At 35.5% G+C, this 13,757-nt stretch overlaps 2 protein-coding genes across 4 annotated transcripts in view; one reads left to right on the top strand and one right to left on the bottom strand.

The window, feature by feature from the left end:
- Positions 1–6,015: 6,015 nt before the first annotated feature.
- Bet1 (Blocked early in transport 1) lies at positions 6,016–6,669 on the top strand. Its single transcript, XM_064069677.1, has one exon. The coding sequence runs from the start codon at positions 6,238–6,240 to the stop codon at positions 6,568–6,570; it is 333 nt and encodes a 110-aa protein (XP_063925747.1). The 5' UTR covers positions 6,016–6,237; the 3' UTR covers positions 6,571–6,669.
- Positions 6,660–13,757, bottom strand: part of LOC135139439 (inositol hexakisphosphate kinase 2) — a 78,893-nt gene continuing 71,795 nt past the window's right edge. For all 3 annotated transcript variants that reach the window (XM_064069675.1, XM_064069676.1, XM_064069674.1), the window contains exon 6: positions 6,660–7,970. In XM_064069675.1, the coding sequence (XP_063925745.1) occupies positions 7,226–7,970 (745 nt within the window). In that variant the 3' untranslated portion in view covers positions 6,660–7,225. The remainder of the gene's footprint in view (positions 7,971–13,757) is intronic.

Raw genomic sequence — 13,757 nt, 5'->3', positions numbered from 1 at the left:
CCAAGGAGTATAATAATCAACAGGTTCTATTATATTTAATTTTTGTAATCGTTCTAATTCCAATTTTAGTGAATCTAATAAGGCGAGGGGTACTATACGCGGTACAGATTGTACGTAAGGTTGAACACCTTCTTTTACTTTTATCTCCATTTCAGTTTTAAACGTTCCGATATTACTAAAGATTCCTGGAAACTTTTCCGAAACAATTTCTTTTAACGAACTATTATTAGCTACAGTATTTAAATTTAATAAGCCATCATTATTTTTAAACTGAATAATATTTAAATTAATAATCCCAGTCCTCCCTAGAATAGGTTTTGTCAAATTTTTAATAATAAACAACTCTGTCTTAAACAGTTTGTCCCCTTGGATCAAATTAACAGGCATAGTACCGACAACCCCCAGCTTAATCCCAGACGGGCCAGAAATAATTTTATTTGACTTTCGTATTTTATACAATAGATTCTCGGGCACATAATGAAAGGGTAGGCAAGAAACGTCAGCACCAGTATCTACAAGAAACTCAATAACTCTGTTTAACCCTGAAACAAATAAGGAGGCGATCCATTCTTGAGTACTAATTTGGTTTAAATAAATCGTCCCTACAAGATCTACGTCTTCCTCTTCAGAAAGTAACTCCAAAGATTTAATCCTAACACTCCTACATACTCTAGCAAAATGTCCCTTTTTCTTGCATTTTCGACAAACTACTCCATTAGCAGGACAATTATCTCTGGAATGAGGTTGCAGACCACAAAAAGGACAGCGCTTATCACACTGATACTTCAAAGACTTATTCTGAAACGAGTTTTGTTTCTTCATATCACCCGTACTGCTACCATTGTTAGGATTTCTTGTCTCGACTGACAGTTTTGCAACTTGACGCTGACGCATGTCGTTTTGAAGTTCTCTGTTCTGCTCAGCCTGAATTTCAGCTTGTTTTGCAGCCAATACGCAATCAGATAAAGTTAAATTTGTTTGCAATTGTAAACGCTCACTAGTCCGGGAGTCCAGCATTCCAACCACTATGCGTCTCTGTGCTCCGTAGTCACAACTTTCAGCCAGAGAATGAAGACTAGTAATGAAACTCTCCACTGACTCCCCCGGTTTCTGGACTTTGGAATTAAATTTGTAACGCTCAAAAATTATATTTCTCTTTGGAACAAAGTGATTTTCAAAACACTGTAATGTCTCAGCATAACTCTTAGGTTTAACTGCAGCTTGCAATAAAATATCTTCAGATTCTTCTCCCATGATATACACCAAAAAATTTATTTTCTCCTCTTCCAGCTTATCATTCTGTCCCGATATGGACATATATCGCTCAAACCGCTTTCTCCATTGGGGCCAAGTATTAGGCATAGAAAATGTAAATTTTTCTGGTGGACTAACATGAGCTTGCATACCCATCGCCGGACTATGCGTTACCTTTACCGGATTAGGTGTTCCTTCCGGTCCAGTCTATGTAATTTCAAATTACCATTTATATCTTCTCTGCTATTTCTTCGTATTATTTTAACGAATATACGATCTTTTTACTGCTGCCTCCATGTTTTATCAGTAAAAGATCTTGTTAAGAGGAAAAGATGTATTTATTGACAACTCTCACAATTCGTCTTGTTATTCTATACACTTATTTTTTCCCCCCAGCCTGCTAACACAACAGCAAGTAGCTCAGAAGTAGGAGTTAGACTTTCACAAGCGTTGCTAGGTCTAATTTTTTTTTGGTCTACGATCATCATCACCAGGAGTACCTCTAGTAAGATCCAGAGGAGAAATGTCTGAAGAAGAGTCATCATTGTCTATATGCCTTTTTCCAGAAACATCTTGCGCATTCGCCTCAGCCTAAGGACTACGAGAAGTGGCCTGCGGTGCCGGGCAGTCGCTAGCGAAGTGTCCAGTCATTTTACATTTAAAACAAATGTCATCAAATGCCAAAAATATGCGATAGTTTGTATCGTCGTCTTCGTTGATTCACTATTAAAGTCTCTCCAATTGGTTACAATCGTCCGACTTGTCAAAAGGGAAAATATTAAAAGATGTCACCCCCTTCGGGAGTTACAGGAACCTTTAATTAATCCGTTTTGTTACGCGCCAAAACAGTTTGTGCTTGAATTGATATTAGCAAAATGTCCAAAAAATATTGCTCTGTGCCTGCTTGTGGAGTAATCAAGGATCCTAGAGACCACAAAATAATGCACAGATTCCCTTCAAACACTGTGAACAAAAGGTTGTGGTGCAAAAAGGTTTTTAATGCTACAAGTAGGTACCCAAACATGAATCTTTTACCTTAGGGAATGTATAGGCATTAAAACCATTTCATGATAATATTGCCAATAATTTATACTTTTGAGAGAAGTTGTTATTATTTAAATAAAAGACTTAAACCCGGCTCTGTTCCTACTTTGTTCCTCCATGGTTCCAAGTCACCGCTACCTGTTCCTACTTCTTCAAGCTACCCAGCAAGTAATAAACGTGATCCAGAATGCAGCTTCATAATTCCTGAGACACATTCCGATAACAATGTAAACACCTCAAAGAAAAATTTTCCTACTGCATATCCCTTTGAAGACGATCCACGCCCATGGCGTTGTGATTTTGGCACCGGTACCGACATTTTGCCTCTTTTTCTAGTAAAAACCGAAATACATGATGTCATTGTGTCAAAAAGTCAGACCATGACAGACATTTAGCTGACATTACAGATTCCTTTCCCTCCCGACGTATGCGCCCTCACATGTCACATTTAAGGGATTGGGGAGACTTTAATAGTGAATCAACGAAGACGACGGTTTGTATTTTCCGTCGTCTTCGTTGATTCACTATTAATAGTGAATCAACGAAGACGACGGTATTTTCATATTTCAAAACCATTGATTCTGGAAGATTTATTTTGTCATCTGGTTGAACATGAATTTGTCGTCGAAAACTCATGACGTGAGCATATTGATCGCTTTGGATGCCGGCTCTAAGAAAAGACATTGGAGATAACGTTGTAAAACCAAGAGCTTTAATCTTGTTAACGAAAACATCATGAGGGATCGAAGGACAAACGTTTGATAGAATAATTCGTCGCGAAGGAGTTAACAACCGACGGAGACTAACTTCTATACCATTAATGAGAATATTGGAAAACCTGTTCACTACATCATCTACCAGAGTTTTGGAACTAAGATAAATGCAGACCCGACCTTTTGAAATTCTAGAAGCAAATAGAACATTTTTTGGTGCAACAATATCACCTATTGTTGCTACATAGTCCATTAGGACAAGATCATCGACAGCGGTAAAAACTATCGCTTGATCCTGTTTTGGAAAATTAGGCGGCGAATCCGCCATCGTGTTAGATGGGTTTAAAATCCGAGGCGAAGCAGCTCAAAAACAATACAGATAAAGAATATTCGCATCGACAGCGCTATTGCGAAACTGAAAAACTCAAATATCACAGGAACCAGTAAACTAATTCCGGTAAAAATTTAGAAAACAGTGCACCGATATATATGCAACCCTTCGATATCGTTCAACAACAAAATATTTGGAATAATCTCACCGAATTGCAATTCAAATGCGGAGCAGCAATCACACAGTTCGCACTTGAGTACCCACCACTCAACTCCTAAATATATGGTACTAAAGAATAACTGTGAGAGTAGAAACAAAAACAACTTACAAATAGACAGACAAGAAGGAATAAAAGTAGAATTTGAAGAAGTAGAAATGTTTATGTACTTAGAGTTACTGATAATGACAAGAGAAAGTGTTAGGGTGCAGGTACGGGGTGTTGACCGGGGAATTTCAAGGGCAACCTTTGTGAATTTTTGTATTAGTCATTGGGGATTTGTTGTTGACCGAAAACTGTTGATGAATTTGAAAATGAATGTTATTGAAAGAAAGGTACAATTCAAATCGAATGTGCACCTACGATTACCTATATTTTATTTATTTTGCATATTTTATGTGTCGCATTTTTATGTGTTGTTCTGTTTATTTCGTATGTGTTTTTATTTATGTGTCTTTTGTTTGGGGATGTGTTGAAGGGAGGGGGTTTTGTTTGTTTAATTCGGTCAACAACGTAACTTTGCCCAGATCATTTTAATGCAGTCGTAACTTCGTTGTTTAATGTCAGATAAATATTTCATTAAAATCATTGCCAAAATGTGAATAATTTAATCTCTTTCAAAATTCTTGTTCTTTAAAGTTATTGATAAAAACATGAATAATCTCTCGCTTTATTTTCTTTATTGTATAAGATTGTTGATCACACGTGCATAATTTAATCTCATTTAAATTTCTTTGTTATTTAAAATAAGTGTTGATGGAGTGTGGCCAATTAAATTACGCTTATTGCTTGTCTGAAATCCAAATACTCATTTTGATAACGCTAGTTAACTCGGGGGTCGTGTGGCGTGGACGCGGTGGCGTCGGCGTCTCCGTGCGAGTGTCTGCGGGTCTTGCTAGACTTCCGGCCCTAGCGGACTCGGAGTTTTACCGAATTACCTTGTACGCGGGAAACAGGAAGGTCAACCTATGTCAGGTGGGTGCGTAAGACCACGCGCGTGAAGTGGTGAGGTAGGACTATGTGGACCTTCACGGGGTGTGGGGCCTTCGCCCTGTGCTCGCTGCGCGCCCCCATTTTGTTTGTAGAGGCCACACTACCGTAATATCTGGGACGTTGCCATCCATTTACTTTCTGAGAATTCCGCGACTTTTTATTTTGCTTTTTTTGTTGTACTTGTAAGGTTGCTAATATTTATTCTATGTTCTCAGGTTCGAGTGAAAATAAAGGTTTTTTTTTCTCTGAGGAATAAATTCTTTAAGCTCTTCTGGGGCCCTTGGCCAAGGTCTCTTGAGCTCTTATTGGATTTATTTTTCATAGTTTTTTTTTTCCAAATATAAGTTTTTTAAATCCGTCACTCTTCCCGCTCCGCAGTGCGCCAATTTGTATGAACGAACGCCTCCCGCCAGTTTTCAAAACACAATGTAGGGTCCCACTTTTGTAGACGATCACAGCCAAGGTCAAATTTTAAACTTTAGCGGGCTTTTTCAAATTTTGTTCAATGCCAAATAAAAGGCGGGAGGTTTGGGTTATTACAATAATTAAATTTCTAGACAGCCAGACAAATTTTAGATGGCATTTTGTCATATAGACAATATTCTTAAAATACCTATACCTCTAAACTGTCACAATAACCAGTTCAGTAGTTTTGGAGATTATAGCCAATTGTAATTATAATAATATCCAAGATAGTGGTGAAAGTGTATTTTGTGTTGCGTTTCAGATTTATTCAGGCTCTTTATTACTCGTGGACCAGCCTGTATTGGGTTTTCCTTGGAATTAATCAAAACAAATAGTAAAAATTTTTAACAGAAATTTGGGATTGCATTTTCAGTTTGTTCTCCCTTACTATCATGTAAATAAAATACATTTTCTCAGATTTCGCGTATTTATTCCGTTGTTCTGAATCATATAGCAACACTTACAAAAACAGACTTTTCTAGAAACGTCCTCAATGATCTTATGCTAAATTTGGCTTTTTTCTCTTTGAATTGGTAGAACTGGTTTTATTTCCAGAGCCATATTGTCTCCACACCGGTATTTTAAATAAAAGTCTGTTTAAATTGGTTTAGAAACAAAGAACTATTGTTACCAAAACAAACGCCTTCAAAGTTTTTTTTTCTCATTAAAATGTTGCAGTTGACATACTACGAATACGTCGACAGCGACATGGAAACGGGTGACACATTTTTTCATGTACTGGGGGTCCTGAAACTCGAGAATTGGGAAAACATGAAAGTAGCCATCGTCGTTAGTTATGGTGCAGATGCAGGATGAAAGATAAATATAAATACGTGAGATTAGCATAACATTTACACCAACATGATGAAATCTTGTGAAATACATACATATTTAAGTCACAAATGTATTGTTGCTTGCTCACTTATGCTTTAATTTATCTCTATACTTCTGCGTTGGTAGCTTATTTGTTGGCATTCCCTGATGAGTAATTTCCCCAGATTTGACGTAAAAACAAACGTCATCTGTCATTTGTTTCGTATGTCAACGTGAAAAAGAACACGTAAACACGTCGATTAGCGTCAATTCTATAGTGAAAGCAGAACAAAACAACCACCGCGCATATTTATTTAAATGTAAATCAACGGGTAAATTGTACTCCACCAACTTTAGTGCCAAAAGTAGAAAAAGTGAAACATAACCTCAAACTGGAATCGTTTAAAATGAGAAGGGCCCATGCTGGTAATTTTTACGAACCCGTACCCCAAACTTCAAACGAAATCGAAGATGAAAATGACCACTTGACCAATGAATTGAGAGATAAAATAGGAGTGTTAAAGTCATTGTCGATTGATATAGGAAATGAGGTCAGGTACCAAGATAAGTTGTTGCAAGATGTGGACGACGATATGGACAGGACTAGAGGGTTTCTGGGGAATACGATGAATAGAGTGTTAAGGTTATCAAAGGGGTCACATAATTATTACATTTTTTATTTGTTCTTGTTTTCATTGTTTGTATTTTTTCTGCTTTACATTGTTTTGAAATTTAGGTAACTGAACTGAGTTTGACTTATTGAATGTTTTGTATATACTGCTTTAAGATGTAATTGGTAAGGTGATGATATTTAATAATAAAATCCATAATTATTTAAATTTGTTTTATTTTAAATTAACAATAGTACAAGTTTGAACACAAAACATCACGATCATTTCGCTCAAATTCCTAAACATATCCCATAATTTGTAAAAATCATAACATCAGAAACATTCATATACCCAATGGTCCCGCTTTGGGAATTACAAAGAGCAACAGTAACAACTCTATTTTTACAATAGCGTCATGTTTAACATGAATGAATTTCTGAAATTCATTAAAGAAAGCTATTGCATATAAATGTTTACTCTACACAAATTCTGGAATGTCTAGAAATTACTCACTCATTCGCACAACCACCTCAATAATAAAAAAAAAACAAGATAATCACAGAATAAAACGAAACAAAATGAAACGAAAACACTTTCATAACTCTTGAGGAATATGAAAATATTCATCCAATTTTATCCTACAATTTTGTACAAGAATACTGTTATAAATTAAAAATTAACAAATACTAACCGCACTATTTACACCATCCAGAAATCTAAATTAATCTCAAAACTGACGTTTGAAATTTTATTGTTAAATAGAGCATTTCGATACATGGCAGCTTCAACCTTCAGCTAAAATCTGCGATAATAAACGCTTTAAACTGTCTAATCCCGTTAAAAAACCGCCATCGGGCCCCTGATGGATCACCCCGCTGGAGCTTTCCTCGCTCCTCGTAATAAAAGAAGTGTGGGCGAAATCTATCATACGAACGTCAACGTTGGCTGGGGCCCCAGACCTCGACTTCCCTCTGCTGCACCCTTGTTCCTTCACTCTCAACCTCTTCGTCAAATTTTTATGAGAAACTGTGGGCGTCAATTCCTCGTCCTCTTCGTCCTCTAACTCCAGCTGCCCGAACTGTAAGCTACTCTTATGCGGAAGACACGACTCAAAGTCCGAAGTGTCTTCGTTGGAGCTAATTCCGTTTAGATGCGAGTATTCGTCGCTGCTGCTGTTCGAGTACATCATCCAGCTGTCGATGGGAAGAGGGCTGGTTGTGGTAATGGTAGGAATGGAAGGAGGGGAGTCCATGAACACCGTTTCTTCGGATATTGGGTAAAAGCTGCCGTATTTGGCACCACGCGCGGCGGCTTCGCCAAAACCCCGATGGTGGGAATCCTGCGAGACTTCGTCTTGACTTAAATTGAAGTCAGTTGACGAGTTACTGGTGTCTGCGTCGTAGCAGCAGGGAACTTCGCGGCTGCTCTCGGACGACTCCCTAGTGCAGTCACTGAACACGGGCTCGAAGCACGGTTCGGGCTTCAGAATCGGGAGGCCGCCGTTGCCCTCGTATACTATTAATAACGAACTGGAACAAAATACATCGTGTTAGAAATATAGCAGAAGTTGCATAAAACGTTACTTTATTACAGGTAGATTACCTAATGTTTATTATTTTAGATTCTTAATTTAAAACTTTTTAATTCTACACTGATCGGCAAAAAAAAAACATTCACTATTGAGTATTGACACATGATAAACAAATTAGCAAAAAAAAAAAGAAAACAAATAAACGCAGAATTAAATTTAATTTAACAAAAATAACAGAGACAGACCAAGTATTTACGATATTTTCTTAAAAAAAAAGGCTGTTGTTGCAAACAGTGTTTTTGATCATTTGATTATAAGTTTGGCAATTAATAAACGTTTCCACGCGAAAACAATTCCATTAACTCTTACAGACGTATCTCAAATTGTCGCTCTGTTTCTGTTATTTTGTTAAATTAAATTTAATTCTCCGTTTATTTGTCTTCTTTTTTTTTTTTGCTAATTTATACATCATGTGTCAATAGTGAATGCTTTTTTAATAAAATAACGATCACTAGTTAAATTAATAATTTTTAAAGTTCGGTTTTGCGAAATTTTTCAGGGTGGCCGGTTTTATTTGCCGGTCAGTGTAGTTAAGTAAATTAAAAAAAAAAAATGCATCAAAAATATATGTTTTTTAGAATAGACGAATTAATGAACTTAGTTTTCTCAAAATCATTTATATTTGTGCGTATTTACTTCATTTGAAATGCCACAATTAAGAGCTCAAATCCCTCATCCCTAAAAGTTTAACTTTTTCTTACAGTCTTATATTGTAAGTAGAGTCCCGAATTTATGAGATTGGCATATTGATGACTGTTCATACTGCAACTAAATGCTTTCGGATCTAGGCGAATTAGGTAAATATGAATTGTTGACGCATATTAAATTTTGCATATTTTGCATGCATCAAGATTTTTCACACATTTTCGTATCTTTTGCATATTTTCACATATTTTGACACTTTTTAGATTTTCAAAGCATAATGCGAACTTTTTATTGGAAGTGTCAGCGTTTTTAACTTCTAAAGGTCAAAATCTACAAGACAATGTTTTTGGTTAAATTTCGAAAATTGTTAAAAACAATCGAAAATTTCAAAATGGTGTGTATCGAAAAATTGAGTTTTTGAAAAAGTTGCTTAAAAAATCCCAAACAATTCTGAGATATATATTTTGTTATGTCAGTTGGAAAAATGTAGCGTGTTTATGATACTGGAACGAGATTTTAGAAATATCCAGTTTGAAATTTAATTTTTTTTAATATGTAATCCTAAAAGTTGCCACATTTCAATTGGTGATTCTGGAAAAATGGTGGAAGTTACATTTGCCAAAATCGATCTTATTTTAGCAGGTATTAACCCTGTCCACACACCTTCTATTTTGTTAGAGGGATCATATTTGCCAAAATGAGACTAAATCTGCAGCTACTAAGTTTAATTTTTTCCTACAGACTTCTATCTTAGCAGATACTAGCCCCGCCCACCGGCGTTGTTCTCATTCTAACGATTTTATTTCTGTTGAATATAATATAATTCCAAACAAGCATTAAAAAAGTAACAAGGTTATATTTTGTTATCAAAGGTAGCTAAAATACATAATGGAGATTCTAGTAGTGAGGTTACCATAGAACCAAATTTAATTAGCGCTCTTAAGTACATCAGTGGATGTAGAGAGGAGTTTCTCTACCTATAAACAAATTTTGTCTGATAGGCGACGTAAGTTTTTAATTGAAAACATTGAAAAACATATAGTAGCAAGTTATAACGTTTATGCAGACATTTAAGTGTTTTTTGATGTATCATTCTACTCGTTTTTTACAAATATTTGTTATTTAGTTGTGTTGTTTTTTGTAAAAAAAAGTTTTTAAAATACGGCACAATGTTGTTTTAAATTAAACCTATTAGACTTATGAATACACTACCAATTTATTGTATACTCAATAAAAAAGTACAAAATGTGTGCATATTTTGGCCAAATTTCGTGCATAAAATTCCGGACTCTAATTATAAGTAAGCAATAGCATTCACCATTCACCTCCTCTTCATTCCAGTGACTACTCTTAAATTGTCCAGTCATTTACCAAAATCAGTTTTATCTTAACAAATACTAGCCCCGCCCACCCACCCTCTCTTTTTTTTGGAGTATATGTACTTTGCTACAGTCGATCTTATCTTAGTAAGTACTATCCCCACCCACCCGCGCTGTTCACATTTTAACAATTTTATTTCTGTTCAGTATGAGAACCACTTTTCATTCTGGCCAGATAAAAAGAATTCCTGAAAAAAAGGCGGGGTGGGTGGGCGGGATTTAATTATACTTTCTTTTGTAGACTGGGAATGGGGACTAATAGAACGTAGGCTATTAAAACAAAGGAAAAAAAAACGCTAGTCGTATTTTTTTTTGTTATACTATTTACTGTAAGCTTTATCTTTCATTTCTGAAGAAAAATGAGAAAACGGGTGGGTGGGCGGGGCTAACTTTAACTTTTTCTTACAGTCTTTCATAAGCAAGCAACAGTTCCGCCTATCCACCTCCTCTTCATTCTAGTGATTACCCTTAAATTAGCAGGTCATTTACCAAAATCAGTCTTATCTTAACAACTATTAGCCCCGCCCACCCGCCCTCTATTTTCTTCGAGTGTATGTGATTTGCCACAGTCAATGTTATCTTAGCAAGTACTAGCCCCGCCCACCCGCGCTGTTCTCATTCTAACAATTTTATTTCTATTCGGTATGAAATCCACTTTACTTTCTGGCTATATAAAATGAATTGCTGAAATGAAGGCGGGGTTAATTATATGTCCTTTTGTAGAGTGGGAATGGGAACTAGTAGAACGTAGGCTATTAAAAAAAAAGCGCTAATCGTATTTTTTTTTTGTTATACTATTTGCTTCAAGATTTATTTTTTATTTCAGAAGAAAGATAAATAAGGAAACGGGTGGGTGGGTGGGGCTAAGTTTATTTTTTTCTTACAGAGTCTTTTATAAACAAGCAATAGTTCCCTCCATCCACCCCCTCTTCACTCCAGCGATTACTGTTAAATTGTCCAGTGATTTACCAAAATCAGTATTATCTTAACAAATACTAGCCCCGCCCACCCGCCCTCTTTTTTTTAGAGTGTATGTGATTCGCCACAGTCAATCTTATCTTACCAAGTACCAGCCCCGCCCATTCGCGCTGTTATCATTTTAACAATTTTATTTCTGTTTAGTATGAATTCCATCTTTCATTCTGGTTAGATAAAATGATTTATTGAAATGAAAGCGGGAAGGGTGGGCGGAGTTTAATTATATGTTCTTTTATAGAGTGGGAATAAGGACCAACAGAACGTTGGCTATTAAAAAAAAAAAAGCGCTAATCGTAATGTTTTTTGTCCTTTTTGCTATAAGATTAATTTTTTATCATCCGAAAAAAAAAAGAGAAAACGAGTGGGTGGGTGGGGCTAAATGTAACTTTTTGTGCCAGAATCTTTCATAAGCAATCAATACTTCCGCCCAGCCACCCCTTCTTCATTCCAGTGATTACTCTTAAATTGTTCAGTGATTTACCAAAATCACTCTTATCTTAACAAATACTAGTCCCGCCCACCCGCCCTCTCTTTTTTTACAGTATATGTAATTTGCCACCGTCAATCTTATCTTAGCAAGTAATAGCTCCGCCCACCCGCGCTATTCTCACTGTAACAATTTTATCTCTGTTCAGTATGAGATCCACTTTTCATTTTGGCTAGATAAAATGAATCGCTGAAATGAAGGCGGGGTTTAATTATATATTCTTTTGTAGAATGTTTGTTATACTGTTTGATATAAGATTTATTTTTTATTTGAGAAGAAAAAAAAAAAAGGAGAAAACGAGTGGGTGGGTGGGGTTAAATTTAACTTTTCCTTACAGGGTATTTCATAAGCAAGTAAAAGTTCCGCTTATCCACACTCTCTTCATTCTCGTGATTACTCTGAAATAGTCCAGTCATTTATCAAAATCAGTCTTATCTTAACAAATACTAGCCCCACCCACCCACCCTGTCTTTTTTTAGAGTGTATGTGATTTGCCAGAGTCAATTTTATCTTAGCAAGTACTAGCCCCACCCACCCGCCCTGTTCTCATTCTAACAATTTTTTTTCTGTTTAGTATGAAATCCATCTTTCATTCTGGTTAGATAAAATGATTTATTGAAATGAAAGCGGAATGGGTGGGCGGGGTTTAATTATATGTTCTTTTATAGAGTGGGAATGAGGACCAACAGAACGTAGGCTATTAAAAACAGAAAAAAAAGCGCTAATCGTAATTTTTTTTGTTATCCTTTTTGCTATAAAATTAATTTTTTATCACCAGAAAAAAAATGAGAAAACGGGTGGGTGGGTGGGGCTAAATGTAACTTTTTCTTACAGAATCTTTCATAAGCAATCAATACTTCCGCCCATCCACCCCTTCTTCATTCCAGTGATTACTCCTAAATTATTCAGTGATTTACCAAAATCTCTCTTATCTTAACAAATACTAGCCCCGCCCACCCGCCCTCTCCTTTTTAGAGTGTACGTAATTTGCCACAGTCAATCTTATCTTAGCAAGTACTAGCCCCGCCCAACCGCGCTGTTCTCATTCTAACAATTTTATTTCTGTTCAGTATGAGATCCACTTTACATTCTGGCTATATAAAATGAATTACTGAAATGAAGGCAGGGTGGGTGGGCGGGGTTAATTATATGTTCCTTTGTAGAGTGGAAATGGGAACTAATAGAACGTAGGCTGTTAAAAAAAAAGCGCTAACCGTTTTTTTTTTTTTTTTGTTATACTATTTGCTATAAGATTTATTATTCACTTCAGAAAAAATATATAAAATGGGTGGGTGGGTGGAGCTAAGTTTAACTTTTTCTTACAGAGTACTTCATAAGCAAGCAATAAAGATCGTTTCCAAAGATCGAATGTTCATTTGTTGTTTGTGACTCTATATTCATTGATATTTTTACTCTACTTATGATTCTATACTTATATCTGTATTATATATATTATATCATATGTATGCACTTAAGTTGTGTAATTTTATATTTTAATTGAAATTAAATATTTACAATTTTTGTAGCATGTGCTTTAGTTTATTTTTTTACCATTGCTAAATCTGAAAAACCTTTCGCTAGTGTGAAATTTGCTTACACGTATGGAAAGTTTGACCCTGACCAGCATGCACTAGCCATAAATCGTGTCAGTTACACATTTCCGTTTCACCGTAACGAAAGCATTGTCAAAAATAAATTTTTTGACGTAGACAAAACGAATAAACAGAGTATATTTTTCTGAATACAACCCTGACATTTACGTAAATTTCAAAGCTGCACGAATCGTCTATAACAAATTGAAGAGGATATTTACCAGGTAGGTTGTTCGAGCATTGTTTACCTTCATAAAACTATTATTTGTTTTTAAAAACCGAAGAAACACAAAATATAGTGTTTTTATGACTTTTATAGAATTTGAGGACAGGATGGTATTAAGTGCGAATTGTAACAGATGAGAAAAAAATTGAAAGCAACCAGCTTAGTTATAACAAGTAAAATTTCGCTTGACTGCTAAATTATTCGAATCGGTACATTTAGAAACAATGTAACAATGTCAAAGAATTACATGAAATTTGTTTCTTTGTTTCATAATTTTCATTGTATATTCATGTTTCTTAACTACAAAGTCAAACTAATTGTTACATTAGATAATAATAAATACAACCTGATTCAATTTTGATGTTATATGTATATGTATTCTGAAAATTTATATCTCAATCGTATTAAATAAGAGACA

Source organism: Zophobas morio, unplaced genomic scaffold, assembly GCF_036711695.1.
Source record: "Zophobas morio isolate AGI-343-1 ecotype UQ-CSIRO unplaced genomic scaffold, CSIRO_AGI_Zmor_V1 ptg000031l, whole genome shotgun sequence".
NCBI classification, from domain to species: Eukaryota; Metazoa; Arthropoda; class Insecta; order Coleoptera; family Tenebrionidae; genus Zophobas; species Zophobas morio.
The sequence above is the reverse complement of the archived record's forward strand: the minus strand, read 5'-3'. Positions and strand labels throughout refer to the sequence as shown.